The sequence below is a fragment of the Echiichthys vipera genome (assembly GCF_963691815.1).
Source record: "Echiichthys vipera genome assembly, chromosome: 4".
Classification (NCBI taxonomy): domain Eukaryota; kingdom Metazoa; phylum Chordata; class Actinopteri; order Perciformes; family Trachinidae; genus Echiichthys; species Echiichthys vipera.
Window position 1 is genome coordinate 1333741 of NC_139829.1, and position 26195 is coordinate 1359935.

At 43.5% G+C, this 26195-nt stretch overlaps 2 protein-coding genes across 4 annotated transcripts in view; both read right to left on the minus strand.

The window, feature by feature from the left end:
* Nucleotides 1-26195, minus strand: part of ppm1f (protein phosphatase, Mg2+/Mn2+ dependent, 1F) — a 61531-nt gene that overhangs the window by 19374 nt on the left and 15962 nt on the right. For all 3 annotated transcript variants that reach the window (XM_083912410.1, XM_083912409.1, XM_083912408.1), the window contains exon 3: nucleotides 7457-7587. In XM_083912410.1, the coding sequence (XP_083768536.1) occupies nucleotides 7457-7587 (131 nt within the window). The remainder of the gene's footprint in view (nucleotides 1-7456; nucleotides 7588-26195) is intronic.
* On the minus strand, nucleotides 22463-24532 carry LOC310946558 (zinc finger BED domain-containing protein 4; the record flags this gene model as incomplete). Its single annotated transcript, XM_083913057.1, has 2 exons — nucleotides 22463-22717; nucleotides 23036-24532. The coding sequence occupies 2 exons, from the start codon at nucleotides 24530-24532 to the stop codon at nucleotides 22463-22465; spliced, it is 1752 nt and encodes a 583-aa protein (XP_083769183.1).

The following is a 26195-nucleotide window of genomic DNA, read 5'->3' on the forward strand; positions in this document are numbered from 1 at the left end:
CACCGCCAAAGAGCTATCTGAAGTATTTGTTTTCTCTGTTTGGTTAAAGGGCTTTACTGATGCCTGACACTTATCATAGACTGAAGCATGTGCATTCTAACCAGTGGCAGCTGCTGGTCTTTCAAGAAGGGGAAGCCTACATCATAAATGTGTTTGTTTATTTATATGTAAATTCTACCCTTTGTTCCTATTCCAGAAAATGATCTGTGACCTTGTCGTACCAACTAGGCGTCTTTTCAAGGGGAGTGTGAGTGATCGTGACGAGGGGAGAAGTTTTGCAGCTGCCCCTGCTCGTTGGGGAAAGACACCGCAGTGACAGAACAGAGTCGCTAAACACAGCGCTAGTCGTTTTTAACAAAGACAAAGTCACTGGGGATCGGCAAAGTCCCCAGATCAGTTCAGAACAATGGAATGAAAAACTCGGAAAATGCTCTGTTGGATGTTTATTCTTCCAGATCACTGATTTGCTCATTTAGCCTTCAATCAAAAAAAAGGTTCCCCCCTCCGACATTATGATCATCCAATCATCATGCAGAAGCCGAGTCCGGGACAGCCCACTGTCCCATACACCCCCAGAGTCGCTGAGCTTCCGATGGGCGGGACAAAGCCCAGCATTTATCCAGTGACCGTCTAGTTTCGCTGCAGTGGAACAACCCGCTCTATGCTTCCCCATTGAAGTCAGTAGAAGCTGAGTGTCCGATTGTGTACAGCACTGTGGATGAATGAGAAGGAAGTTCCACCTTTCCAATGCACCCAACTATTGCTGAGTCATCAGAAAATGTCTGAAGGTGGCAGGATTCAGTGAAATAGTAAAGCCTGAGGTGAAGAGGGTGAAGAGAAAGGGAGAGAGGACAGTCCCCTGTGGGGCCCCAGTGTTGCTGACCACCCTGTCAGACACACAGTTCTGTAGGTGTACATACTGTGGTCTTCCTATCAGATAATCAACAGTCCCGGCCATGATGGGGGCTCCATCTGCATCGCAGCCATCTTCTCCCCCGGTAGAGCCGGACGGATAGTGTTGAATGCACTGGGGAAGTCAAAGAATATGACTCTCACAATGCTCGCAGGCTTGTCCAGATGACTTCAGACTCTGTTCAGCGGGTAGGTGATGCAGTCCTCAACTCCCAGGCGGGGCTGGTTAGCGAACTGTAGTGGATCAGTGAAGGGCCTGACAATAGGCCTTAGCTGCTCCAGGACGAGTTTCTTCATGGTCTTCATGATGTGGGACGACTGAGGGCCACAGGGACGCAGCATCTTCCGCATAGGCATGAGGCAGGAGGTCTTCCACAGCACAGACTCTCTGGAGATGCAACCCAGGGAAAAACACCATCGGGGCCTTAAGCTTTGCCAGAGTGTAGTTTAGTCAGCTGTCTTTTCACCAGGTCAGGCATGAAGGACACTGTAGAGGTGTCCATTGGGGAGGGCTGAGGTCATCAGGTTGTGGAGGACATGATGGATAGCAGGGGGGAGGGGTGGAATAGGTAGGTGTGAAGTAAGGTGGTGAGGGGCAGTCAAAACAAGTGGCAGTAGTTGAGGGGCAGCTAGCTGCATAGTCATGTGGGGGATGGGCCGCAAGTTCTAAACCTATTGAAAAAAAGGTTAATTTCATTGGCCTGGTCCACACGGTCCTCCAACCCTGTGCTACCAGTCTTCTGGAACCCGCTGACCATGACACTCCACACATCCATCATGTTGTTTCCCTGGAGTTTATTCTCCAGCTTTCTCCTATAATTGTCTTTAGCCTCCTTTATTTTAAGTTTGAGTACCCCCTGCACTCTCCTCACCTCATCACGGTTGCCATCTCTGAACGTTTTCTTCTTTTCATTCAGCTAGCAGGGTACAGTCTGAGCTGGGACAGTCCGTGATGCATTCAGTGAGCCGATTGATGTCCTCCCTGTGTGGCTCAAAGTGCAGGTCAGTCAGTCACTTCAAAGCAGCCCTGCAGTGTCTCATAAGCCTCCACAGACCACCTCCTCACAGTCCTTCTGGTCGTAGGCTTTCTCTTCACCAGAGGCACATAGCAGGGTTTGAGGTTAACCAGGTTGTGATCTGATCTGCTCAGAGGGGTGAGAGAAGAGGAGATGTATGCATCCTTAAAGTTTGCATACATAAGGTACAGAGTCCTCTCCTCTCTGGTAGAACAGATCACGTACTGTTGGAAGGTCAGCAGAACTCTATCCAAGGTGACGTGGTTAAAGTCTTCCGACATGATGATGAGGGCACTGGGGTGTTGAGTCGGGAGTCTGGAGATGGTGATGTGTATGTTGCTGCAGGCAGATGTCGGGTTTGCAGAGGGAGGAATGTACAGAACAACAGGGATGAAGCTTGGGATCGCTCTAGGCAGATGGTATATACAAGTCTAACGGACAGCAGTTCAACATCCGGGCTACAGAGCTGTTCTTTAATGGTTATATGACCAGGATACACCATCTGCTGTTTAGTAGAACAGCAAGCCCCCCTCCTTTTCCCTTACCGCTCTTGGTGAGATCCCGGTCAGCACAAATGGTGTTGAAGCCATCCACGGATATGTTCTGGTCCGTAATGTCCCTGTGCAGCCATGTCTCCGTGAAACACATCAGACTACACTCACGTTACTCCTGGTGGCTCTGCGTTTATCAGTTCATCCATTTTGTTGTAGAGAGACCGTACATTTCCCATCACAACAAAGGGGAGACATGGCTTAAATCTTATCTCCACAAGCCCGTCCCTTCTCGACCCTCCTCTATTGCCGCGACGTTGCTCCTCGCGTGTTAAAATCACCTGACAGAAGGATCACAATTATACAAGTAATAATCAGAGCCACAATGCAATTCTCTCTCTCTCTGGCGCTGAAGGAGACGGCTGCCTCTCCAGTAGCTCTCAGTTTTTTAGCTCTTTTACCTTATTTTGACCTCTTACTTTTTACTCTTCTTGTGAAGAGATTGTGTGTTTTATATATATCCTATGGATATTTCTAACTTTAAAATGCAACAAAGAGACAGTTTTCTCAATTACAAGAGAGAGGAACTGCTGGCTCTACGCACAAAGGGACGAGCGGGGATACGACACCCCGTCCCGGCGGAGCTGAGGAGGAGACCCAGGGGCTACAAGGCCAGGGCGAAGCTAAAGGCAGAGCGAGCGGAGAATCGGAGGTGCTACAAGCCATTGATTCCCTCCGTAATCATGGCGAATGTGAACTTGCTGCAGCACATGAAGGCAGCACAGCAGAAGCTGAAACACTGTAAGGGAAGCTAAGGACACCTACAGGAGAAAAGTGGAGCAGAAGCTAAGGCAGAATAACATGAGGGAGGTCTGGGAAAATGTAAGGGCCATCACAGGTTACATATACCTCACATATATTGAACTAAGAGTTTATTGCTTAATGTTTTGTTTTTTTTATACTTTCTGTATTTATTTACTAAGAGTTTACTGGTTATCCTTTACTGTATTTTTTATAACTCCCTTGTGTTGTTTTGTAAGCTGCTGGAATCTTAATTTCCTTGCGGAAGTCATCCCAAAGGATAAAGAGAAGTCTAAGTCTAAGTCTAAATCAGTGTATTGCGCAATGAACTACCCTCTGCATCAGAAAATATATTTTAAAGAATTGTCCAAAAGGTCCAAATAATGTTCCCCAACAGAGACAGTTAAAGTCAAAACAAAAATCACTTTTCTCTGAAATTGATCACCTTGTTGAAAGTGTTGCAGGCTCTCTAAGAACAACACTTGACTCTGTTGCTCCTTTAAAAAAGAAGATAATAAAACAGAGGAAGTTAGCTCCGTGGTATAACTCACAAACCCGTGAATTAAAACAATTATCGCGAAAGTTGGAAAGTAAATGGCGCTCCACTAAACTGGAGGAATCTCACTTAGTTTGGCAAGAAAGTCTTAAAACCTATAGGAAGGACCTCCGTAATGCCAGAGCAGCATATTACTCATCTTTAATAGAGGAGAATAAGAACAATCCTAGATTTCTTTTCAGCACTGTAGCCAGGCTGACAGAGAGCCACAGCTCTATTGAGCCATGTATTCCTATAACCCTCAGCAGTAACGACTTCATGACCTTCTTTAATGACAAAATTATAACTATAAGGGACAAAATCAACTCGCTTGGCACCAATCTTTCATCGAACCCAGGAACCTTACAAACTGTACGACCTGATATATTCTTGGACTGCTTTTCTACAGTCGACCTTAACAAATTAACCTCTACTATTTCAGCATCAAAACCTTCTACTTGTCTTCTAGACTCTATTCCAACTAGGTTACTTAAAGAAGTGTTACCTTTAATTAGCACTCCTGTATTAGATATGATTAACATGTCTTTATCAGCAGGTTATGTACCAATGTCTTTTAAAGTAGCTGTAATTAAACCTCTTCTTAAAAAGCCCAGTCTTGATCCTGAGGTACTAGCCAACTATAGACCTATATCTAACCTTCCTTTTCTCTCTAAGATCCTCGAGAAATTAGTTGCCAATCAGTTGTGTGACTTTTTACATAATAATGAGTTATTTGAGGATTTCCAGTCAGGATTTAGAGCAAATCATAGCACTGAGACAGCACTGGTGAAAATTACTAACGACCTTCTAATAGCTACAGACAAAGGACTTGTCTCTGTACTTGTCTTACTAGATCTTAGTGCTGCCTTCGACACTATTGACCATCACATCCTGCTACACAGACTAGAGCATCTGATCGGCATTAAAGGAACCGCACTGAGCTGGTTTAAGTCATATTTATCAGATAGATCTCAGTTTGTACATGTTAATGACAAATCCTCCATGCACACTAAAGTTAGTCACGGAGTCCCACAGGGTTCTGTCCTTGGACCGATTCTTTTCACCTTATATATGCTTCCCTTAGGAAATATTATAAGGAAGCACTCCATTAACTTTCATTGTTATGCTGATGATACACAATTATATTTGTCGATCAAACCAGAAGAAACCCATCAGTTAGATAAACTTCAAATGTGCATTAAGGAAATAAAAAGCTGGATGACCTGCAATTTTCTGATGTTAAACTCAGACAAAACTGAAATTATTGTACTTGGCCCCAAAGGCCTCCGAAATTCAATAGCTAAAGACATTGTTACTCTGGATGATGTTGTGTTGTCCTCCAGCACCACAGTAAGGAATCTGGGTGTTATTTTTGATCAGGATTTGTCCTTCGATTCTCACATAAAACTAACAACAAGGACTGCATATTTTCACCTGCGTAATATTGCAAAAATTAGGAACATTGTGTCTCAGAAAGATGCAGAGAAACTTGTTCATGCATTTGTTACTTCTAGGCTGGACTATTGCAATTCCTTATTATCAGGCTGCTCCAATAAGTCTGTTAAGAGTCTCCAGTTGGTCCAAAATGCTGCAGCTCGTGTACTAACTAAAACAAATAGAAGAGAACATATTTCTCCTGTATTAGCTTCTCTGCACTGGCTACCTGTAAAATCTAGAATAGAATTTAAAATCCTTCTCCTTACGTACAAAGCTCTTATTGGTCAGGCTCCGTCGTATCTTAAAGAGCTCATAGTACCGTATCACCCAACTAGATCTCTGCGCTCTGAGAATGCAGGGCTACTCGTCGTTCCTAGAGTCTCCAAAAGTAGAATGGGAGGCAGAGCCTTCAGCTACCAAGCTCCTCTCCTGTGGAACAAACTCCCAAATGTTATTCGGGAGGCAGACACTGTCCCCATATTTAAGAGTAAACTTAAAACTTTCCTTTTTGATAAAGCTTACAGCTAGGGCTTACGATGAGACTTTATTCTGCTTAATTATGCTGCTATAGGCCTAGTCTGCCGGGGGATAATACTTTTCCTGATACTCTGAGCTTCTCTCCTCTCTGTCTGAATCATTCATGTCCCATCAATGCATGTTACTGATTCAGCTTCTTCCCCGGAGCTGTTTGTGCTTTGTCGTCTCGCAGGTCTCTGCTGATCGTGGTGGTGCTTGCTACTATGGTCCTACATGACGCTTCCTGCTGCTATTGTCACTGTTACTCATATATACTATCACTAGTTTAATAAACTATAAAATTTGTAGCTGTATCGTAGCTGCTATTGCCACTACTCATCATTGATCATGTTTGCCACCATAATTATTATCATTTTCATATTCTGTCACCTTAGCTGTGCTTGTTTCTACTATTCTGTTGTATTAACTGCCTTAATATATACGTTATATTCACATTACTATAAATATTATAGTTACTGTTAGGCTTTGCTTGCATCTCTGGAAGTGTGTCTGTCTCTCTCTGTCCATCTGTGTGTCTTTTCTCTCTTTCTCTCTCCTTTTCTTCCTCCCCAACCGGTCAAGACAGATGGCCGTCCTCCACAGAGCTGGGTCTGTCTGACGTTCCTGCCTGTTATAGGGAAGGTTTTCGTTGCCACTGTACTCTACAGAGGAATTGTTGGGTCTATGTAAATCATAAATAAGTCATTGAGTGTGGTCTTTACCTACTCTGTAAAGTGTCCTGAGATAACTTTTGTTATGATTTGACACTATAAATAAAATTGAATTGAATTGAATTGAACTTTTCGGTTTCAAGCACAACAAAATAAATAAAGATTTGAAAATTAGTTTGATTCTGTTTTAGTTGTTCTTTGTAGGAGTGAATAATCTTCTCAAGCAAAATAATAAAGGACCCTCGATGAGTTTCAGTTTTGTTTTCCTCTTAGGAGTGGAGCCTCTTCACAAACAGTTTAACAAACAATCTTTGAACAAGTGAATCTCCAATGATGTCGGAGTTTTCTGAGAATTGTAAACAGCCAACCATGTAGAGACAGAATTTACATGCTGTTGTGTAAATAAGATAAGGCTATTTAGTTAGTTTACTAAAAGGACAAGGTATAGAGCTGTTTTATAGTAAAGGGATCCTTAAATGACTCCTGTTGTGATCTGACACTATTCTGAAAATACAATTAAATAAAATTAACTTGACTTTCAAGAGGGCTGGGGGGTGCCGTTAGGGGGGCGGGGCGTCCCCCAATATAATGGTAGGGTAAACACTGGTGTGTAAACGGGAAGGGGATTGCCTCATACTGTACAGCAGACCCTTCTGTTTGGTATAATGATAGCCAAGAGAATTGGACGATACCAGTTTGTCTTGTTTCTCCAGATGGCTTAGGGAACTAGACTCAGGGATAGAGACAAGACACGTGGTTTTTATGAAACGATTGAGTACCTGGGGTCAATTATTGGACACCGTAACTCTCAGTCCCTATTCCCTTTTGCTATTATTGACCATATGCTTTTCTATTATTTATTTTTAACGGTATTGGCTGAATCATTGTCATATTTATCTCTGTTTTTTAATCCAAATTGTGTATGTTTGTAAGTTTGTCTGTAGATGTTACTTTTTTGTGTGTGTTGAACATTTTATATAATTCAAAAAACATTATAGACATCCCTCAGTATAGCACAGTATGATTTAAGAGCCCCATAAACTAGCCTCCAAGCTGAGCCTAAAGCTGAAACCTTACAGACTACTTGCAGTTCCTCTCCCTGGTCGTCCTCAGCTTCCTGGGGGCAGTGGAAGGGTGAAAGGTCATCCTGCAGCAGTTGGGAAAGTGCTGCCTGGCAAAGGAGGGCACTGAGGCCTGCAGGAGCACCCCTGGATTAAAAGAGGAGCAGAAAGACATGTTGTGTACTTTGTCAAGACCTGAACATGATTAATGTCTCTCACCAGACTTTGCAGTGGAGTGACACACGCTGTACAGTCAGATATGATCCACACTAGTGAACACACACAGGTAAAATAGAATTAGACCACGATATACTGTATGCTCATTTAATGAGTGCAGCTGGAAACTCATCTGTCACTCCTTCTGCTTTACAGAACCCAGTTTTTGTGCTGAGGAAACAGGAAGTGAGGAGAACAATGGTGCTGCTGTAGACAGGATATAAAGTCTTCCTGACAGGGCACACTTCTCATGAAAAACATGAGCAGAAGAGAGAACACACAAGTCAATAATTCAGAGACCAAGACCTCAGACATTTGTATGTTCCTACTCCAAGTTTAGCTGAGTTTGAAGGTTGGCTCAGCTGTTGAAAGCTTGTTTTGCAAGAAAAAAAACTAAGAAGGAAGACTAATGAGGAAAAAAACAAAAAGGAGGATTAGACATCTTTTCATGACTTTCCATACAGTAAGAGTTAAAGCAAGAAACAATTTCTAAAAATCCTAAAAGGTTGTCCAGGAGGAAATGTGTACAATGCATTGCATTTAAACGTTCTATGTTGCAGCTCAAGCTTTCTGCAGCTCAGCAACTATTATTCTGTCCACCCCTGCTGTGCAAAGCCAACCATGCATACAAATAGAGTAGGGCAGGAGCAGAGCTGTCAGAAATCTGAGGAATGCAGCCACACATGCACACTGTAGGTTGGGCAGATGAGTACAAACAGCACCATGTACTCCTGCATTAACAACATTCACACTACAGCTAAGTGGGTCATATTACATTTAATATGAAACTCAAAATACTATGAATGAAAATGAACAAAGAAAAGACCTTTTTTAATTGTGCAACATTTTTTCTATGGAAACAAACATTTAAAAACAAAAAAAACACAAAAATGTTTAATAATAATACAGTGTGTCTGTTTGGTGAAAAAAAGACAAAAACAGAAAAAAACCCAGCATGAACCCCGCTATCCCTCCCAACAATCCACGTCAGACACAATAACAAACCAAGTAACCGAATAACATCTACCGTATTTTCCGCACTATAAAGCGCACCTATAAAACCTTCACATTTCTCAAAAGCCGACAGTGCGCCTTGTAATCCGGTGCTCAATATTGGTCCATATATAATCCTTATATATGGACCAATATTGTTGACATTCCCTTTAGCGCTGCTCTATCTAATGGATGCATAACGTAACCGCAGCCTCGACTGTAGCATCTATTCTATGCGCCTTATAATGCGGTGCGCCTTATATGTGAAAAAAGTTTCAAAATAAGCCATGCATTGAAGGTGCGCCTTATAATGTGGTGCGCCTTATAGTGCGGAAAATACGGTAATATAAGTAGATAGGTAAAGTCAATTGAAACTAATTGCAAAAACAAATAAAGTAATTCAAGAAAGAGAAAAACAAAAACAACATTAAAATATATATAGATTAGATGAAACCTTGTGGGCAGTTATGGAGAGTTGTGAGCAAATCGTAGAATGCAAAGAGCAGCAAGAAGATGTAAGCTCAGTGTGAGCCCACGGTGGGCAGACATCCGTAGTTTAAGAATGATTTTTTTTTATACGGGCTGGTTTACACTGCCAAATAAAGGCGTTAAGTTGTTGGTCTAGATTAGTGAATAACGATTTAAGACAAAATTGGGAGATGTTGAAAAAGAAACAGAAACTTTGGTAAAATTACCATCTCGATAAGATTAACCCAGCCTGCAAGGGAGAGGGGGAGGGCCGCCCATCAAGAAAAGTCAGACTTGCATTTATTGAATAGCGGCTGGAAGTACTTGCGGAAAAGGTCCCTGAAGGAGCTGCAGGGGGAAAAGTGAGATCACCGGCTTCCAGAGGAGAGGAGGAGGAAGAGCTGAGGGAAATGAACAACGTGCAAACAAGTTAAACCTGTTTTTCAACAGGTTCGACCCCAGCTCCCCCAGCAGCCCCCCTGCTGCTCCTCTGAACAACTACCTCTGGTCACAGAGGTGACCAGCCCAACAACCCCACACCAACCCCCGCAGCAGACACCAGGTTCCACCACCTCCTGCTCCCCCTCCCCCCACCACAGACCGTCTCACACCCCCCTCCCTCAGGACCCTCGCAACTCCCCCACAGCTGCTTACAAACGTCACCACTCTGCACTACCTCCTACCCCCCACTCTGGACTTAACATCACAGCCAGCCAGGTAAGGAGAGAGCTGGAGAAGCTCAGTCAGAGGAAAGCTGCTGGACCAGACCACATCAGCCCTTGCGTGCTGAAGGCCTGTGCCAGCCAGCTCTGCGGAGTTCTCCAGCACCTCTATAACCTGAGCCTCCACCTTCAGAGAGTGCCAGTGCTCTGGAAAACATCCTGCCTTGTTCCAGTGCCTAAAGGACATCCTGTGGCACTGAATGACTACAGGCCGATTGCACTGACCTCTCACATTCTGAAGGTCATGGAGAGGCTGGTCCTTGCATTGAACATTCTCACAAGGATGGGGGCTAATAGTGTAGAGTACGCTTTCAAGAACTCAACTGTAAAACCATTGGGACCAGGAGATTTCACTGTTTTGCATACACTTGACTGCTTCATGCACCTCCAACAGAGATATGGGTCAACCAAGTTCCCGAGAGATATTCTCATAAATCTGAGGATACGTTAAACAGTCTAAGGGATTAGGGGTCGCAGCAGTAATTGGGTGGCATTAATTCAATTTCAGTTCAATTCAATTTTATTTATAGTGCCAAATAATAACAAAAGTTATCTCAGGACACTATACAGAGTAGGTATAGACCCAACAATTCCCCCGTAGAGTACGGTGGCAACGAAAACCTTCCCTATAACAGGCAGGAACGTTGGACAGACCCAGCTCTGTGGAGGACGGCCATCTGTCTTGACCGGTTGGGGAGGAAGAAAAGGAAAGAGAAAGATAGAAAGACAAAGACAGACAAAAGACAGAGAGACAGACACACTCAGGCACCACCACGATCAGCAGAGACCTACACAGAACAACGGCAGCAGGCACCACCACGATCAGCAGAGACCTGCGAGACGACAAAGCACAAACAACTCCGGGGAAGAGGTTGAATTAGTAACATGCACTGATGAGACATGAATGACACAGACAGAGAGGAGAGAAGGTCAGAGTATTAGGAAAAGTAGTATCCCCGGCAGACTAGGCTTATAGCAGCATCATTAAGCTAAACAAACTCAGCTTTAAAAATAATAACTTAGCTGAGGGCTCGTAAGCCCTAGCTGTAAGCTTTATCAAAAAGGAAAGTTTTCAGTTTACTCTTAAATATGGGGACAGTGTCTACCTCCCGAATAACACTTGGGATTTAGTTCCACAGGAGAGGAGCTTGGTAACTGAAGGCTCTGCCTCCCATTCTATTTTTGAAGACTTTAGGAACGACAAGTAGCCCTGCATTCTCAGAGTGCAGCGATATAGTCGGGTGATACGGTACTATGAGGTCTTTAAGATACGGCGGAGCCTGACCAATAAGAGCTTTAGAGGTGAGGAGAAGGATTTTAAATACTATTCTAGATTTTACAGGTAGCCAGTGAAAAGAGGCTATTACAGGAGAAATATGTTCTCTTTGGTTTGTTTTAGTTAGTACACGAGCTGCAGCATTTTGGACCAAATGGAGACTCTTAACAGACTTATTGGAGCAGCCTGATAATAAGGAGTTGCAGTTGTCCAGCCTAGAAGTAACAAATGTATGGACTAGTTTTTCTACATCTTTTTGAGACACAATGGCCCTCATTTATCGAACGACTGACGGCAGAAAAACGTGCGTACGACCATTTCCTGGCAAACCCTAACCCCAAACGTCGGCATTTATCAATATGGACGTGAGCGGGAGCTACGATCAAATCTCACGTCTGGTCTGAGATCCTGTACGCACATTTCAGCCTGTGGATTTTGCGGTGCAGTACAGCAAAATCTGACTGAAAATAATTAACAAACCTCAGCTGTCATTAAGCATAAGCAGTCACATATTAAGAGCAGATCAAAACGGATTCTTAAAACTAATAAAATAAATGAAAATTGTGGTTGGAGCAATTGATTCTACTCATGTGCGTCTGAAGGCACCATCCATGAATGATTACGCGTTCATCAATCGCAAAAACTACCACTCGTTACTGTACAGGTGATTTGTGATGCCAAGCTGTCGCTTTTAAATGTGGTGGGGGGGGGGCACACGATTCTTTTATATTTCAAAACAGCTTGGCTCCAGCCACCCGCAACCCTGACAGGATGAATGTGTTGAAGCGTGGCTGCAGCAAGGGGCACTGCAGAGCCAAAGTCATCTCCTCGGTAAGTGGCTACCCTCGATAAATTGCATTAAATCACACAAGGTATCAGATGATTAACATCTTGGTATGGTTCTTCTAAGTGACAAAGGTTATCCTCTAACAGAATACCTAATAACCCCGCTGGCAAACCCCGCTACAGAGCAAGAGCGCTGGTGTTGTGCCGTATTCAGAACCCCTGCAGTGAAATGCACCCCCTCGCATTATAGGTGATATTCGGGATATTTCGAATTCAGCCGCAGCATTTATCAAGGCCCGCTCATTCGTACGCTGAGATTGGTCAGATACGAATGTTTCATAAATCACACGTGGGTCCTTTCCTACGACCAATTCTGCGCTCAGATCTGCGCCCGTTTTCACGCAAGATTGATAAATGAGGCCCAAATTTCCTAATTTTCGCAATATTACGCAGGTGAACATATGCAGTGGAGGACAACACAACATCATCCAGAGTAACAATATCTTTAGCTATTGCGTTTCGGAAGCCTTTGGGGCCAAGTACAATAACTTCATTTTTTTCTAAATTTAACATCAGAAAATTGCAGGTAATCCAGCTTTTTATTTCCTTAATGCACATTTGAGTTTCTTCTGGTTTATAAATCGAATTGTGCATCATCAGCATAACAATGAAAATTTATGGAGTGCTTCCTTTCCCATATTTCCTAAGGGAAGCATATATAAGGTGAATAGAATCGGTCCAAGGACAGAACCCTGAGGTGATGTGACTGACTTCAGTGTGCATAGAGGATTTGTCATTAACATGTACAAACTGAGATCTATCTGATAAATAAGACTTAAACCAGCTCAGTGCGGTTCCTTTAATGCTAATTAGATAATCCAGTCTCTGTAGCAGGATGCGGTGGTCAATAGTGTCGAATGCAGCACTAAGATCTAGTAGAACAAGTACAGAGACAAGTCTTTTGTCTGAAGCTATTAGAAGGTCGTTAATTTTTACCAGTGCTGTCTCAGTGCTATGATTTGCTCTAAATCCTGACTGCAAGTCCTCAAATAACTCATTATTATGTAAAAAGTCACACAGCTGATTGGCGACTAATTTCTCGAGGATATTAGAGAGAAAAGGAAGGTTAGATATAGGTCTATAGTTGGCTAGTACCTCAGGATCCAGACTGGGCTTTTTAAGAAGAGGTTTAATTACAGCTACTTTAAAAGACTGTGGTACATAACCTACTGATAAAGACATGTTAATCATATATAATACAGGAGGGCTAACTAAAGGTAACACTTCTTTAAGTAACCTAGTTGGAATAGAGTCTAGGAGAAAAGTAGAGGAATAGAGTCTAGGAGACAAGTAGAGGGCTTTGATGCGTAAATAGTAGAGGTAAATTTGTTAAGGTCAACTGCAGAAAAGCAGTCCAAGAATATATCAGGTCAAACAGTTGTTTCTAAGGTTGCTGGGTTTGAAGAAAAATTGGTGCCAAGCGAGTTGATTTAGTCTCTAATAGTTATAATTTTGTCATTAAAGTAGGTCATGAAGTCATTACTACTGAGGGTTATAGGAATACATGGCTCAATGGCTGTGGCTCTCTGTCAGCCTGGCTACAGTGCTGAAAGAAAATCAAGGATTGTTCTTATTCTCCTCTATTAAAGATGAGTAATAGGCTGCTCTGGCATTACGGAGGGCCTTCCTATATGTTTTTAGACTTTCATGCCAAACTAAGCAAGATTCCTCCAATGTAGTAGAACGCCATTTACTTTCCAATTTTCGCGATATTTGTTTTAGTTCACTGGTTTGTGAGTTATGCCACGGAGCTAACTTCCACCGTTTCATTGTCTTCTTTTTTAAAAGAGTGTTGTTCGTAGTGAGCCTGCAACACTGTCAACAAAGTGTTCAATTTAAGAGAGACAAACGTTAGTGCAGGAATATGGAATATTAGGATAAGGCATTCAATTAAATGTAGATGGATTCGATTCCTTAAATCTGGTTACAGCATTATCAGATAAACATCTAGTGTAAAAACTTTTGCCCAGAGGTGAGTAGTCCTGTACTATGAATTCAAAAGTTATTAAATAATGGTCTGATAAAATAGGATTATGTGAAAAGAAAGTCATTGATTTCCACACCATAAGCCAAAACAAGGTCGAGGGTGTGATTAAAACAGTGGGTAGGTTTATGTACACTTTGACTAAAACCAATTGAATCTAATAGAGGCAGTACAGTAATATAAACGCAGTACTAAGGCTATTATTAACAATGTCCACATGAATATTAAAATATCCTACAATGATTACTTTATCAGATTAAAGGACTAAATTTGACAGAAACTCTGAGAATTCAGATAGAAATTCAGAGTACGGACCAGGAGCACGATACACTATAACATGTACAGTATCATGGGCTGCACAGTTTTCCAGGTTGAATAGGAAAGATTAAGAACAAGACTTTCAAATTAATTATAATTTAGTTCAGGTTTAGGGTTAATTAATAGGCCTGAGTCATAAATAGCTGCAACGCCTCCTCCTCGGCCACTGCCTCCAAGGAATATGAGTATTAATATGACTGGGAGGAGTGGATTCATTTAGGCTAATATATTCTTTATGACACAGCCAGGTTTCAGTCAGACAGAGTACGTCAATATGGTTATCTGATATCAAATCATTAATTAATACAGCTTTAGATGACAGAGATCTGATGTTTAAAAGTCATTTTATTTTCTGATGTTGTTGCATTATCGCAAATTTGGTGTTGATTTGTATCAAGTTTTTCTGTGTAGCTCCTCTTCTGTTCATTTTTGATTTAATTAATGTAGATGATCGTGAGGCACATAGCGTTTGTATAGGATACCAAGCTGTAAAGTGATCCGCAGGGAGCGCGGAGACGTGTGTAAGACTGCAGCTATGCTTGCTGTGCGTCTGTGGTAAGGGCAGCGCAGAGAGGTATGTTAAACTGTGACTGCATCCTGATCCCAACACTGGGTTGTTGTCAGGAAGTGGTGGTGGTGCAGGACTCAATAGTCAGGTCAATGTTTGCAGATAAAAGTCTTGACCCTTCCTGGTTAGGGTGCAGGCCGTCGCTAGTGCGATTCTGCGTCATGACTTCCGTGTTTTACTTCTCTGGTGTGATCAGAGGCAACCGCAGGCCCGATCCTTAAATGCTTCGGTCGATCGTTTGAAGAAATAAATACATTAAAAGCTGGGCACGAGTGATTACAAATATGGAATCGATAAACTAAGTTAAAAACAATATTTTCAGGAGACGAGGTGGAGGGAAACCCGGTGACTTCAAACACTGCGCATGCGTATGCGTAGATGACGTCGACAGTACAATGCAATGCAATACAATGCAATACAATACAAAGCGATACAGACCAATACCAATACAGACCTCTAGGTGGCGGAGCAGTCTCTCAGGTGGCGGGGTATATAGTGCGATGTATAAATCAGAAAAAGACCTGTGGCTTCCGTCCGGCAGTTTAATTTTAAAGATCAGTCTGGAAGCACTAGCTGCATGGGCCTGCTGCTGAGTGTCCCTGCCTTATCGCTCTGCTCAAAAAAGGGATTGTCGCAGCTGTCTCTCAACTTTGCGTGTCATTAAAAGGCTGTGTTCCAAGTGCAGTAGTAGCCATTTCTTATATAAGTTGGGGGATGGAGAGGTGGAGTAGGTTCCATCGAGTTTTACCAGTTCCTCTACAATTTCCGCCAGCCTAGCACGTTCAGCCCTTATGATTTGAAAAATATAGGATTTCACCTGTCCCCAAATAGTTGCTTTAAGCGCTTCCCATAAAGTGCCACTGCTGACATCAGGGGTGTCATTAAACCCGTAAGAACTCGTATGTTAGAGTGGATTTGAGTCGCGACAAAAAGAAGTGACTATTGGGTGATATTTACATGCATTCACACAGTCATGATGATTGTAATCGAGTAAAAAGAAATCAATTCGGGATAATGTTTAGTGCACATGTGAAAAAAAAGGAGAAAGCTTTACCTTGGGGGTTTCTAAAGAATCTGAGTTTCCCAACTGTGCTGCATATGTCTTTTCTGTGTGTGCTGATTTGGATAGTGTAACCTGTGTAGGAGAAGATCTGTCAAGAGTCACATCCTGCACCAGGTTGAAGTCTCCACTCATGATAATGCAGAGACTGTTAGCATTGGGAATATTTTCAAATAGCCTTGTAAAAAACTGTTCATCGTCCCAGGTGGGCGCATAAACAGAAACTAAGACCACTGGTGTGTTCTGAAGTGTGCCTAAAATTATGACATAGCGGCCATCATTATCTAGGATTACATTTGTCGGTTCAGACAGGACCCTTTTATGAATGATTATGGCTGCCCCTCTAACTTAGTAACATTGTGACCAATCTGAGGGCTATTCCCATAGAAAAAAGCACCTTCTGAGCTCTCCAGCTCGCAACTAACAGCTATACTGAGCTTCTGGGATCTCCTCCCTAAACTAACAGTGTTTGACCCCTTAAGTAACCACAAGAAAGGAGAAAGAAATAATAAACTCCACTGCTTCAGGTAGTCCAACTACTCTGACATTGTTACGCCGGCTGTGGGACTCCAGCTCACTGACTTTAGCCAGCAGCTTAGCGTTGCTCTCTGTTAGCGTAGCACAGGAGGCCTCCAGCGTTAGCAGACGCTTGTCTTGTAGATTGCATTTACCTTGAGGGAGCCTATCTTCTGTGTGTGCTCGGACACTGTGGTGTGGACGTGGTCAAGCTTTGCTTCGAGCGCTGAAATGGAGGCTTGCCTCGTTTGCGGGGCTAGTCTTCGCCCCCTGGTCTTTTACAGTCTGTCTGGTCGAATGCGTTGACATATTTAGGTGGTGTTTCCTTCAATTGAGACGAATATTACTATTTAGTAGTGACTTTCGGGGACTCAACCCGTGTCTACTCCATCTCAGCCAAACCAGAAGTATCCCACCGATTCTCATCAGTTCTGGTACCTGGTTTATAATGCCCCACAGGGAGTCAAGTTTTGTTTTTAATCTCCTTCTAAAAATGTTGAATTATAGGCTAATTCCCTTAACACGTCATTTACCCTCAGTGGCCCTCATTTATCAATCTTGCGTGAAAACGGGCGCAGAGCTGGTCGTACTACAGGACACACGTGTGATTTATGAAACATTCGTATCTGACCAATCTCAGAGTACGAATGAGCGGGCCTTGATAAATGCGGCGGCTGAATTCGATCATCATTAACATGTTACGCCCTTAAATATTGCTGGTTCGGAGGCCTCGCCCACTGAGGTCAAACATGGAGGGACGAAACACAAAATAAACTTTTCCGACACACAGATCGGCATCCTGACATCCGATATGGAGCAAAATAAAGATGTGCTTTTTGGCAGTCTTAAGAGTGGAATAAAAGTGGCCCATAAAAACGCTGTCTGGAAAAGAATAAAAGAGGCAGTCAACCCGAAGCAGCGCTCCACTGAGACCCGTGTGCATGTGTGCGCACTGTTGGACAGGTGTTGTGCCGTATTCAGCACCCCTGCCGTGAAATGCACCCCCTCGCATTATAGGTGATATTCTGGATTAGAAGGCTGCTGTTTCGACCTATAGGAGTAGTTTATTTACAGGTAACCCAATTAAAAGCACACACTTTTGAACCTATTAATTGCAAGAAAAATTGGGATTATATTTAGGAAACGCTAAGTCAAATACATTCAACTTGCTCAAAAGATCCATTTAATTCATTTTGTAATTATGGCTGCAGTATATTTCCACAGAACATACAAAAAGGTGTTGTTTTGTGTTCGCTATTATCCAAGGTTGTGATTTTAAATTCTTTAAAATAGTTCAAAGACTGTAAGTAACCAATGTTCTGACCGTTGTGGGTAACCTGTATATAAACTACTCCTATGGGTCGAAACAACAGCCTTCTGATCCAGAATATCACCTATAATGCAAGGGGGTGCATTTCACGGCAGGGGTGCTGAATGCGGCACAACACCCGCGCTCTTGCTCTGTAGCGGGGTTTGCCAGCGGGGTTATTAGGTATTCTGTTAGGTGATAACCTTTGTCACCTAGAAGAACCATATCAAGATGTTAATCATCTGATACCTTGTTTGAGTCGGGTTGACTCGATGCAATTTATCGAGGGTAGCCACTAACCGAGGAGATGACTTTGGCTCTGCAGTGCACTTTGCTGCAGCTGTGCGCCAAAACATTCGACCATTAATTCATCTTCAACCGTTTGTCCCTGTCGGGGTCGCGGGGGGCTGGAGCCGAGCTGTTTTGAAATATAAAAGAATCGCGTGTGTCCCCCCCCCCCGGCCACCTGGCCACCACGTTTAAAAGCGATAGCTTGGCATCACAAATCACCTGTACATTTATCGAGTGGTAGTTTTTGCGATTGATGAATGCGTAATCATTCATGGATGGTGCCTTCAGACACACATTCATTCATTCATTCATCTTCAACCGCTTGTCCCTGTCAGGGTCGCGGGGGGCTGGAGCCGATCTCAGCTGACATCGGGCGTGAGGCGGGGTACACCCTGGACAGGACGCCAGTCTATCTGAGATCCCGCTCATTTAGCTGTCAATAAAAAAAGGATTTCGCCTCATACTTGTAAAAAGTCAATTAGGACTTCCGGTTTAGCTGAAATGGAATAGACACAGGCCGAGTCTTTGTCCCTCAATTTTTGATAATTTTTACGCTTCAGGACGTCAAAAGTCACTAGGATAGTAATATTCGTCTCATTTGATGATTACAGCACCTAAATATGCCGACGCATGCAACCAGACAGACTGTTAAAGACAAGGGGGCGAAGGCTAGCAGAGAAGGAGGGCGGCGGGATTAGTATGACATTACTAACCTCTTGGAGCAGCACCGCACAGCCCTCTCCGCAGAGTTTAAAGCCCTCTCTGTCGATCTCAAAACCTCCATTTCAGCGCTCAAAGCAAAGCTGGACCATGTCCACGCCACAGTGTCCGACGACCCTCCTGTGCCACACTAACAGAGAGCAAAGCTAAGCTGCTGGCTAAGTCAGCAAACTGGAGTCCAGCAGCCGGCGCAATAATATCCATGTGATTGGCGTACCTGAATCAGTGGAGGGGCTTCGGCCGACAGCCTTCTTCTGCAGCGGAGCTGCCCATGGAGGTTTTTGGTGAAGGTTTCCTGGGGTCAACGTCGGAGTGTGACAGGGCTCACCGCACGCCCTCCGAGAAACCGTAGCCAGGGCAGAAATCACAGGCAGTTATCAAACGGCTGCACAGATACCAGGTGAAGCAAAAATCATGCGCAAGGCCCCGCCAGGAGAGGGAAGCTGGAGTACAGAGGCTCCCCCATCGCCATAAACTAGGGCTATGCACCGGTGATGGGCTGCACGGTGGTGTAGTGGTTAGCACTGTCACCTCACAGCGAGAAGGTTCCAGGTTCGCATCCCTGGGCCTTTCTGTGTGGAGTTTGCATGTTCTCACCGTGTCTGCGTGGGTTTCCTCCGGGTTCTCCGGTTTCCTCCCACAATCCAAAGACATGCACGTGTTAGGTTAATTGATGGCTTTACAAAATTGCCTTTAGGTGTGAATGGTTGTCTGTCTCTGTTCGTCTCTATGTGCCCTGTGATAGACTGGCATCCTGTCCAGGGTGTACCCCGCCTCACGCCCGATGTCAGCTGGGATCGGCTCCAGCCCCCCGCGACCCCGAACCCGGGATAAGCGGTTGAAGATGAATGAATGAATGAATGAATATGCACCTGTGATGGTGGAGCAGCGCCAGAAATACCGCAAGGTGATGTCGGAGCTTAACAACCTGTGCTTCAGACCCTCGCTGCTGTTCCCTGCCAGGCTTGTCATCACGATGAAGGATAGAGGGAGGAAAAGGCTTTCTTTGGTCACTGAGGCAAAGCCTTCATTACATCTACCTGCACAGAGAAGACCTGATGACTGCCGAGGGTTGTTGATTTCACCGTGGACGAGCCACTGTCATGTTATCTGGATAAAAGTGAGTTTGTGTGTTGCTGACTGTATAGCTCTGCTTTAACAGCCCCGGACTGGCCAGAGTTTATTTTTAGACCGCCGTTTTAATAGTTACAGTCCTGACGGACTGCTGATATTCTGTCTGTGAAGAGTTTTGAACAGAAATCGCTAAACGGACATTTTAACACACTGTGGACATTACTTTATTATGTTTTATTTTAACTCTCGTCCTCAAGTACAAAAGAATACTTCAGGTCACGCAGTGTCATTCTAACTTATTATCATTGTTCCCATGGCTAATGTTGTTAAGACAGGTACTGGAGTGCGTCCGATCTCCTGGAATACTAAGGGAATGAAAAACGTGACCAAAATCGGTAAGGTCCTGACACATTTACAGCACCTTAAGGTGGATGTGATGTTTCTGCAGGAAACACATCTCAAATTTGCTGACATCCCACGTATTAAGAGGGCGCGGATGAGCCACTTCTTCCATTTTAAATTAACAGGTTGATGATAGCTGCCCCTCTAACTCTATCATAAAAGGGTCCTGTTTGAGCCGACAAATGTAATCCTAGATACTGACAGCCGCTATGTCATAGTTTCGGGCACACTCCAGAACACACCAGAGGTCTTAGTTTCTGTTTATGCGCCCACCTTGGCCGATGAACAGTTTTTTACAAAGCTATTTGCAAAAATCCCAAACGCTGACATGGCATTATCATGGGGGTAGACAATCTGGTGCAGGATGTGACTCTTGACAGATCTTCTCCTACACAGATTACACTATCCAAATCAACGCACACAGTAAAAACATATTCATCGCAGTCGGGAATTTCTGATTCTTGGAGGTTTAGAAATCCCCATGGTAAAGCTTTCTCCTTTTTTTCCCCCATGCATTCTCTCAAACTGATTTCTTTTTTCTCGATAACAACCTCCTGGACTGTGTGAATGCATGTGAATATCACCCAATAATCACTTCTGACCATGCTCCTACCACAGTAAACATTAGTTTTCCACAGGATTCAATTCCACGTTCACCATGGAGGTTTAGCTTACACTTACTGTCGGCCAGTTGCGTGAAGCGATCAAGTCTATGCAAAACAGGAAATCTCCTGGACCCGATTGCTTTACAGTCGAGATATTTAAGGCGTACCTGATGCGATTCTCCTTCTGAGAATGTTCGATGACTCCTTTACTGAAGACAGACTGCCAGTGACCTTGCATGAGGCATCTATTTCATTGCACCTGAAGAAAGACTTAATTTGGCAGCTACAGACCGGTCTAAATTTTAAACGTAGATTTTAAGATCCTCGCTAAGGTCCTCACCCTCTGCCTACAAAGTGCGATGTCATTAATAATTTCAATAGACTAGAAAGGCTTCATATTAGGGAGACACCCATTCTTCAACACTAGTGGGCTGCTCAACAACATATTCTCACCTGGCTCGGACACTCCCGAGGTCGTAGTGGTGCTGGATGCAGAGAAAGCCTTCGACCGGGTAGAGTGGGGCTCTCTATTAGTCATTTTGTAGAAATTGGACTTTGATTCTAATTTTAATTCTTGGGTTCAGCTTCTGTATGTAACCCCCTCTGCATCTGTAACACTAATGGTGTCCGTTCAGCCGGGACCCGGCAGGGCTGTCCGCTCTCACCCCTGTTGTTCAACATAGCCATCGAGCCATTAGTCATCTGGCTTAGAAACCAGAATGAGATTGAAGGCATCACTCGTCTTGGCCTAGTCCACAAACTTTCATATATGCCAATGACCTTCTCTTATTTATTTCAAACCCCACATCCTCCCTCCCCCCAGTTTTATCAATTCTGGATCAGTCTGGGCACCTATCGGGTATAAGTTGAATATTCACAAAGTGAGTTATTTTTTGTCAACAACTTGGCGAGATCAATCCCAAAATTCATATTCCCCTTTAAAACAGCTGACAAGGGGTTCAAGTATCTGGGGGTGTTTATCACCAGCTCCTTCAAGGACCTTTTTCAAAAGAACTTTTTGTCTGAACAAATCGTTTTTACTAGGGATGCACCGATATGAAAATTTTGGCCGATACCGATATCCGATATGAATTTTTCTGCTATGGCCGATAACCGATATTTACCGATATCGATATGAGGTTTTTTTTTATGTTTCTGAGATGATAAAATTTTGTACATTTTGTAAATCATGCAAACTGAATTTTTGAATGTCTTCCTTTATTTTCAGAATGTATTTTACTTCCAAATAACAAGCATACAGGCTACCATAAAACCTAAGTAACCAACTTTTACCACTTATCAAACATGCCAGTATTCATGGCAACGCGTTTTCAGCTCTGTGCACTAGACAGGCTAAATCAAAAATATCAAAAACATGTCCTGACTGTGAGTGCACATTTTTTCAACTTGCACTGAAATTTTCAAGTAAATGTCCAAACATTGAAACAATGTTTCTACCAAGCAAACATAAAAAAAAAAACAAGTCAATTTCAAGACCCATCTATAAAAATGTTCATCAAAATATGAGAACTGTGACATAACTGTCTTTGTACATTTTCCAACTTAAAGCAGCCACAATGTACTCAAAGTAAATGTCCCAAACACTGAAACTGTTTCCACCTAACACTGTACAGTAAGTTATAGTACAGGCCTACTACATCAGCAAAGGCAGGTTTTTTTTGACAAAGAGAAGCATTTCTGCTTTCTCACACTGGATTCTGTTTCTCTTTTCATCAACAATATGTGATGCAGCAGAGAAGAGACGTTCGCTGTCCACACTTGTACATGGAGCCGAAAGGAACTTGCATGCTGCTTTGGCCAGGGCAGGAAAGCGAGACATGTTGCTTTTCCAATACTGCAGTGGGCTCTCATTTCTGGGGATGAGGGGCTCACTCAGATAGCCATGCACCTACAGGAATGTAGACAAGTGTATAACTATGCATGTCTGATAAATTACCAGCAGTACTCTATACATTACAACATTGTCCTCCTCCCCTTAAGAGCTTTGATGAACTTTGCTCTGAGGAGATGACCAGTGCTTAAGGTCAACCTCAAGGGGGCAGAGAAGCATTACTAAATATTTTTTATAACAATTAGCATTTTCATTTAAGTAAATCTATTATTTTAGTAACTCTATAGAATTCACAGCACATTAATTAAAAAAAAATCCCTACACAAAGGACTTCGTTATTTTTTTTATAAAAGACTGGGTCTGATAATATTATACCTGCACACTTGTGTGGCTTGTCAGGCCTGCCTGCTGTTCCATGGTCAAGTTTTCCTCCAGAATTTCGTCATGCATGTCAAGCAGCGACTTTCCACCCTCGTCACTTGTTCTTATCTTCTTCTCTTGCGGTTCCTCTGTGTCCGGTGTCTCCGTAGCGCTGTCGCTGTGCGTCATTTTGTCCACTTGCTTCTGGAGCATATTTACCGCCGCTTGCTTGGTGACTTTGTCAAAATAACGGTCTTTGTACGGGGGGTCAAGGATCGTTGCCAAGTAGTAAAGCGGCTCAGAGAAAGCGCTTCCAAATCGCGCGTTCACAGCTTCCAGTAGAGTGGTCTTTGCTGTGCGGACCCCACTGTCTGTGTCAGCTGCCTTGCTCAGCAATCGTTTCAGTGCCACAACAGACGGAATCACGTCCGCAGTAGTAGCCAGATGTGAGCTGATATCCCTCGTTAATTGTTCAAATGGAGTGAGAAGCGTGGTCATGTTTTCAACGAGGCCCCACTGATATGCACTTAAACACGCAGGCAGCTCATGATCTGCTCCATACACACCAAGAGCGCGCTTCTGATCAAGTAGACTTTTCATCATATAAAAAGTACTGTTCCATCTGGTCGCCACATCTTGTTGTAGCATCATGGGTTTCATACCTAACTCTTGCTGTATGTCTCTCAGCCGAGAAGTAGCGAGTTGAGAATGGCGAAAATGTCCGACTATTTTCCTCCCGATCGCCACACAGTCAGAAATGCTCCGCTGGCTTAACACTCCATCATGCACTGCTAGCTGCAGCGTGTGAGCCATGCAGCCCAGGCTTTTAACGCCACACTCCTCCATTGCCTTCTGCATATTCCGCGCATTGTCGCGGAGAACAACATGCACATTGTCTTTTTTAATTTTCCACTTGGCAAACATGCAGTCAAATGCGCTAGCGATGGCGACTCCCGTGTGTGATCCTGCAAACTCTTGCGCATGTAAAACAGCTCTTTTCATTTCAAAGTTGTCATTAATCCACTGAGCAGTAAGGCTCAACATACTCATCTGACTTACGTCCGAGCTCCATATATCCGTAGTGAAGCTAATGTCAGTTACATTGTCCAACAATTTGTGGATATGCGTGGCCACGACTTCATACAAAGCAGGGAGGGAGACGTCGGAAAAGTAGCGCCGACTTGGTAGGGTGTAGCGGGGTTCAATATGCTCCATCAACCGCCGAAATCCTCGGTCCTCCACGATGGAAAATGGTTGGTTGTCAAGAGCAATCATTTCCATTACCTTGTCGGTTATTGTCCTGGCTTTTGCGCTGTCCTTGGCAAATTTCTTGGTCTGGTCGAGTACCTGCTGTATTGGACTACCAGCTGCAGCTGCTTTCGTTTTTGCCTGCTGGCTAATGTTAGCAGCATTTTTTTCCCGCAGTTGTTTGTGTAGCTCTGGGTGGCGGTTTTTCAAATGGCATATTAAATTTGTGGTGTTGAATGACTTGACGCGGCATCCTCCTCGCATTACCTCGACTTTGCAGGTGTTGCATACTGCTTTTCGAGTGTCTTTGTTTGACACAGTGAAAAACGCCCACACCGCTGACATTTTTTCTCCTCTTCCGTTTAACATCCCACAATCCTGTGCCGCCTTTGCGTCACCCAAACAAATACACATGGCCATGGCCAAATCCCCCTCCCCTCCTTCTCCCGCTCCTTCACCCGACACAGCAACTAGCCGGATATACATCGGTTGTGCATATCGGCCCAATTTTACTCATCGGACCGATGCCGATAGGTTAAAAAATGACGAACATCGGCCGATACCGATATTAATGCCGTTATATCGTGCATCCCTAGTTTTTACTAATCTAGACCAACAACTAAACGCCTTTATTTGGCAGAATAAACCAGCCCGTGTCAAAAAACATATTCTTCGACTCCCTAAACCTGAAGGGGGACTAGCACTCCCTAATTTCCGCCACTACTTCTACGGCCTGCAACATAAATAAACTTTTATATTGGCTCTGCGGTGAAGACGTCTGCCCGCCCTGGGCTCATACTGAGAAAACATCTCCCTCCTGCTCTTTGCACGCTCGATTTGCTCACAGCTCCCCATAACTGGCCACAAGGTCTCATCTAATCCGGTTGTCGTTAATACTATTAAAATCTGGATCCAGTTAATGAAGCAGTACAGCTTGCAAAGGGCTTCGATCCTTGCCCCATTTTTGCATAACCATGCATTTCTCCCTTCCTGCAACTGCACCCTACATTCCGCATATAGTCAGATAAGCGCCTCAGAACACTTAATGATCTGTATGACGAAGGTGTTTTTGCATCCTTTGCATTTATGTTTGACAAATACAGCTTGCCTAATAAATAAACTATAATAGACTTTTTTCGGTATCTTCAAATGAGACATTTTATCTAAAAGCAATTCCCACATTTATCGAACCGCCCCCCTGAAGCTTAGATGGACCAATTTCTGTCTCTCTAGTACAACACAAACGACTGATATCTGTCATTTGTAATAAGATTGCTTTTCTGAGCCCAGTCTGTATCATCTAAAAATGCATGGGAAAGGGATTTGGGGTCAAGTGGAGGGACTGGTACACTCATCCTCGATTTGTGCCGGGCATGGCCTATTACAGTGGAAGGTGCTTCATAGAGCTCATTTCACCAATGCTAAATTGGCTAAGATATACCATAGTCACAGTGATGATGTAACTGGTCTCAAGCCGACCACGCACACATGCTCTGGACGAAGCTTGCTGAATTTCTGTCCCAATCCCCTGACTGCTCTTTTTGGGCTCCCTCCATCTAAAAAATCTGCCCATTACTACACAATGTGTCGTGGCCTTTAACACCCTGTTTGCTAGATATACCATTCTCCTTAAATGGAAACATAGTAGTTGGATCCGTGAAATTTTACACTGTCTAAGGTTAGAGAAGTTAAGGTTTTCACAGAGGAGATCTTTGACAACATTTCACAAAACTTGGGACCCACTGCTGGCTCGTATTAGTGATAGTCTTACTGTTGATGATACTGAGGACACTGCCTTGAGCTTAAAGCAGACACACTGTACAAAAATTCTTCTTGTGTACTTGTCTGCACAATTTAATAAAAAAATAATTGAAAAAAAAAAGTCAATTAGAAACATGACTGCCATTATACATGGCAGAGAAATCAG